At 29.1% G+C, this 5,890-nt stretch overlaps 1 protein-coding gene across 1 annotated transcript; it reads left to right on the top strand.

Moving 5' to 3' along the window:
• The first annotated feature begins 377 nt into the window (after nt 1-377).
• On the top strand, nt 378-1,443 carry LOC124900079. The gene is made up of 2 exons (XM_047415341.1): nt 378-809; nt 1,185-1,443. The coding sequence occupies exons 1-2, from the start codon at nt 457-459 to the stop codon at nt 1,240-1,242; spliced, it is 411 nt and encodes a 136-aa protein (XP_047271297.1). The 5' UTR covers nt 378-456; the 3' UTR covers nt 1,243-1,443.
• Nucleotides 1,444-5,890: the final 4,447 nt, after the last annotated feature.

Below are 5,890 nucleotides of genomic sequence, written 5' to 3'. Positions count from 1 at the left end.
AATTTGCATTTCTATCATAGGGTGTTTCCACGATTTGCATCATGACCTCTTGATCACATAATCGACTTTGCCGTTTACTTCAAATCTTTCCTTCTAGTAAATTAACCATAACTAAGTAATATTATTGTATGTAATACACACGCATTTATTAATTTTATATAAATAATGGTTAAACTTTTATTCTGAAAATAAGTCAGGATAAAGCAACATTTAACGATATCTACGTCTATTATGTAGGAGGCTTAAATGCCCACAGAAAGACCAGCATACAAAACCACGGTGCCCACCAACGCCACACACATATTACACCCCCTGTTACTTTCACATGTCACATCACATTTCTCTCTCCCACACACTATAAATACTAGCATTACGTGAATAACAAAGTGTCTAAAGTCACCTCAACAGGCACGTAAACCTCTTTACGATCACACATATATCATAACACTCCTAGTTATGAAATTCCTACCGGAATTCGCCTTATGTTGGGGTGGTGCTACCATCACCCCAACAGTACCCGAGGCCGCTTCTGCCGCTCTTCCTCCGAGGGATGAAGAGCAGAATAGCAGGGCTGTAATTGGCCCTGCTATGCGTGGCGGAAGGGGTAGAAGGGTAGTAAAGTCTAGAAACGGAGCGAATTGGAAACCAGCGCTACGAGTAATTTCGGAAGAAAGAGTGATGTCTGATGTTGTTAACGCAGAAAGAAAAGAACGTGCTGTTCCTCCATCTTGTGCCAAACCTGCTACTAAAGTTAAAGCTAAATTTATTTTTAGATCCAAATTATCACCTAGGCATGGTGAAAATTACTGGTACGTACTCACATCTACATCTATCTGAACCCTCGTTTATTTTTATTTATTCCGTTTGGATTTTGCACGCTCCTAAAAAGATAATGATTAATACAAGTATTTTATTACACCATCAAAAAATGTGGTGTAGTGGATGAGACTACTCCAAAGGTTTCATGTTCGAGTGCTGGATATAGTGGAGTGATTCTTGAATGGCCTTACACGGCGTGGAATCGGATTAAAAGAGATTATTTGTGTTTTCTTAATGTGTTAAAAGTGAAATTTGTCTTTGAAATATTGGACAAGTAAAAGTAAAAGAATATCATTCTTTAGAAGAAGAAGAATCGTTCAATTTATGAGCTAATTTTTTCTGTTTTTTTATGTGTGTTTTTGCAGGAAATCGTCAAGTCCGATGGCCGTGCCAGCGTTTGCACCGACGACATTTTTATTCTGAGACGTAACTTTGTTTTTCTTGAATGTAATATATACTAGTATATATGAATGAATTGTGAATATTAGTGATTCATATTTTTGTTATTTTCTCTCCCTTTTGTTTCTTCATTTGTACTATTGAAGTTGGAAACTGAATAGAACCATTCGGAATTCATGATCGGATTGTTAAAATGTATATATATTGAAGTTGATGTTCAGTAAATTTGTGCTAAAACTGTATTTCAAATTGGAGTTTTTTGGTATTAATTTGAACTTATTCGAGTCCTATAATTATTATCAGACATCGTAAATAAACATTAAAAGTAATTTGTGCTAGAAGATCTTAAATTTTAAATAAGTCGACACAATGGAAATTAAATAATGAGGTGTTAGACTTTCACTTTTTCAAACTTCTAAGGGAATGATATATAATGAATTTGTTTAGCTAGATTGATGCAAAGAAATGTTTAATTTTACTTGACAAATCAATCTCGGATAAAGTATGATTAATTAAGCTAATAAAATATTTCGCCCATGTATATTTGATCACAAATTGCTTCTAACAAATTAATCTATCATATTGCAAGTCCAAAAATTTCAAGAAGCTAAGCAGCCTAATTTATGATTCTTAATTATCTTCCTTAATTATACAGCTCCATGCAATTATAGCTAGTGTACTGGTAGCCGTAGTTCATAAATTTTGTAAATAAGATTACACACTTTTAGCCAAACAACATTATAGAAACTTTGTTACCTCTGAACCAAGTTACCATATGTGTTGGACATATGTATGTAATATTCATCTATGAAAAATTGTACTATATTATTGGATGTTTTTGAAGAAAAATAGGAAAAACATATTTAAATCTGCATAGCTTGTAATAGCAAATTATTTGTGTTATTTTATTTCCTTCATGTGCGTTAATTATGGTAATGATCTCCACGTTACAAGTGGGCATTTTGATTTTTTGAATTGCCACTTGATAGTATTGTTTATAACGTTAATGGTGTACAAAGTTTCTTCTAATTAACTATAGTATAATTTATCATATTGCATCAACCATCAACTATTGTGTAGTTATCAACTTTTGCCATCTTTCAACATATCATTCTTCATATTAGAATACACCCTACACTTTTATCATTCCAAGTATTACTATATTATTCGTTCATATTAGGATAGCCGAGTTATACCAAAAATAAAAGCAAATATAAACATGAGCGACCTCCTATTTCTGGTAGCCTTGTAACGAAAAAAATCCATTAGAGTTTCTCCTTGTATACTAATTTGTCAAATGTTATTATCACACGGATAAATAATTCGATAGCTATGGATACCGGATAACAAGAATTCAAAATTGAATTGTAAGTATGTGATTAAGGCTCTTTAATTTTATTGTGTCCCTTGTGCTAGGGGGCAGATTTAGGACATTGGATGTGGATTTCCAAAACACTAACAACTTTTGCATATGATGTTGTGTTTATATTGAGAAATTAATTAAATATGTAAAAATTATTTATTAGGAACTCAGTAACAACGTAAGCAAGCTTTGGTTCAGTGGCAAAGATAGAACTTGTTTAAGTTTTGTTGCTCAAAATTAAATTTTGGACCCGCTTCTGTTTGTGCTTTTTATTTTGCATGGAACATCGATCAATATGAACACACTGGATTCTATTTTTAATAAAAAATGATTCTCTTCCTTTTGGAAAGCAACCATTCTGATTGATATTTTTAGGAGTTGAAGACAATTCAGATTATGGTTCCGAATATTTTGCTTCATAAATTAGAAGCAGTGTGAAAAGAATTTTCCAGAAACAAATTGAAAGCAGTGGAGCCACAAAGTGTATGTTGTGCCTTAAAACCAATGGAGATAATTAGTGAATAGTGATTATCATCACGTGATGGCTCGCTAGGTACGTTTTTTTGTGGTGAAAATGAAATTAAATTTCCCTCACAACTATGGCATTCAGTAGAAGCACACTGATTTATTAGATTTTTATCTCAATTCTGCTATGAATATTTTTCTCTGGTTCTTACAATCAATGGCTACCTAACCAAAAATAACAAGGGGCCCAAAGAAATTGGACAGGTGCTACTACAAATTTATGACTGATGCTGACAATTTAGAGTAATGATGTTTAAATTCCATAAATAAAAAAGGTGACAACACTAATTATATTTCTAAATATTTGAGGGTTCTTCATGGTATTAGTGTCCATTTGTCCATGCAAAGTTATAACACATAATCGTGCAGTTCCTAAAACATTTCTAAAGTTAAAACTGGTTGGCCGGTCCAACGTGACATAAAGTTAATTTTACAACAATATATAAATGTGGTGATCATGAAATCAAATAAGGTAAATAACTAGTGCCCGCATTTTAAATTCTTTTGCAAGTTATCTGTTTTGGGAAGCAATTCAAACGTACGCGATTGAGATTGAAAATTATGTCCAACTTCAGATATTTCCATTATTAGAATTTCAATAATTTAATATTTGAATCTTCTCTAAACAAGCTAAAATTGGGTATATCATACATGCACCCTTTTAATTTTTAATATATGCCAACACTAGGTCTGTCAACGGGGCCGGGCTGGGTCAACCCGGATCCGGCCCTTTTTTTACAGGTTCGTGGGTCGGTCCAGTTCCAGGCCTATGTTAACGGGTCGGTCCGGTTCTAGGCCCAACAATAATTTTTCAAAAAACAAATCGGGACCGGCTCATTAGGGATTTACCCGTCCAACCAAATCAAAACCGGTCAAACATAAAAAATAATCGAAATTAAAAGGTTTTTTTTTCCAATATACACTATATATACCCACCTATATACATTTTAAATACGTTAAACAATATACACACAACATACATACACTATATATATACTACTTTTGAAAATTTGAATACATAATTACATATACACATGTATACGTTAAATATATATAATACTTTAGAGTCTATTGAAAATATATACACATACATACGTACCATACAATATATGTACTACTTTAAATAATATACATACAATATATGTACTACTTTAAATAATATACATACAACATATATACACTATATATATACTACTTTAGAAAACATATACACATGTATACGTTAGATATATATACTATTTTAGAGTCTATTGAAAATATATACACATATATACGTACCATACAATATATGTAGTACTTTAAATAATATACATACAACATATATACACTATATACATACTACTTTAGAAAACATATACACGTGTATACGTTAAATATATATACTATTTTAGAGTCTATTGAAAATATATACACATATATACGTACCATACAATATATATACTACTTTAAATAATATACATACAGCATATATACACTATATACATACTACTTTAGAAAACATATACACATGTATACATTAAATATATATACTACTTTAGAGTCTATTGAAAATATAACACATATATACGTACCATACAGTATATGTACTACTTAAATAATATACATACAACATATATACACTATATACATACTACTTAAGAAAACATATACACATGTATATATATATATATTACTTTAGAGTCTATTGAAAATATATGCACATATATACGTCCATACAATATATGTACTATTATAAATAATATACCTACAACATATATATACTATATACATACTACTTTAGAAAACATATACACATGTATACGTTAAATATATACTACTTTAGAGTCTATTGAAAATATATACACATATATACGTACCATACAATATATGTACTACTTTAAATAATATACATACAACATATATACACTATATACATCTACCTTAGAAAACATATACACATGTATACATTAAATATATACTACTTTAGAGTCTATTGAAAATATATATACATATATACGTACCATACAATATATGTACTACTTTAAATAATATACAAACAACATATAAACACTATATACATACTACTTTAGAAAACATATACACATGTATAAGTTAAATATACTACTTTAGAGTCTATTAAAAATATATACACATATATACGTACCATATAATATATGTACTACTTTAAATAATATATATACAACATATATACACTATATAGTATATACATACTACTTTAGAAAAATATATACACATATAACATATAGTCATGTATACACTACATATTATACTACTTTCAAAACATACAGACATTAAATATATACTATTTTAATATATAAAAAATATGTACACATATATGCAGAATATATACTACTTAAAATATCACTTGAAAGTTGAAACGATATACGAACAAACTATATATACTATATGTATACGTTAAAATACTAAATATATATAATTTAGAGACCATAGAAAATATGCTACTTAATATAATAATAATTGAGGTTTGGAACTTAAAAGATATTTATTTTTTCATTATGTGTATATATGTTTGTTATGTTTAATTGTCTATTACTTAGTGTAAAGTTTGATAGTAAATTAGTAATATATTAATACTAAGTATTTAATTCAAACTAGAAATTTAATTTAAATGAAAAAAAATATAAAGTAAGGAGTGAATGAGTGTTGTATTTTATTGATTGCAAAATGATCCAAAATTTATAATTTATATGAATGAAAAATCTACAAATTTTGCATCATTTTTTTCAACCCATTCATGTTAATATTAACAGGAACTGGCATAGG

This window comes from Capsicum annuum, chromosome 7 (assembly GCF_002878395.1).
Source record: "Capsicum annuum cultivar UCD-10X-F1 chromosome 7, UCD10Xv1.1, whole genome shotgun sequence".
NCBI classification, from domain to species: domain Eukaryota; kingdom Viridiplantae; phylum Streptophyta; class Magnoliopsida; order Solanales; family Solanaceae; genus Capsicum; species Capsicum annuum.
Note: the sequence above shows the minus strand (reverse complement) of the source record. Positions and strands in the feature narration are given on the sequence as shown.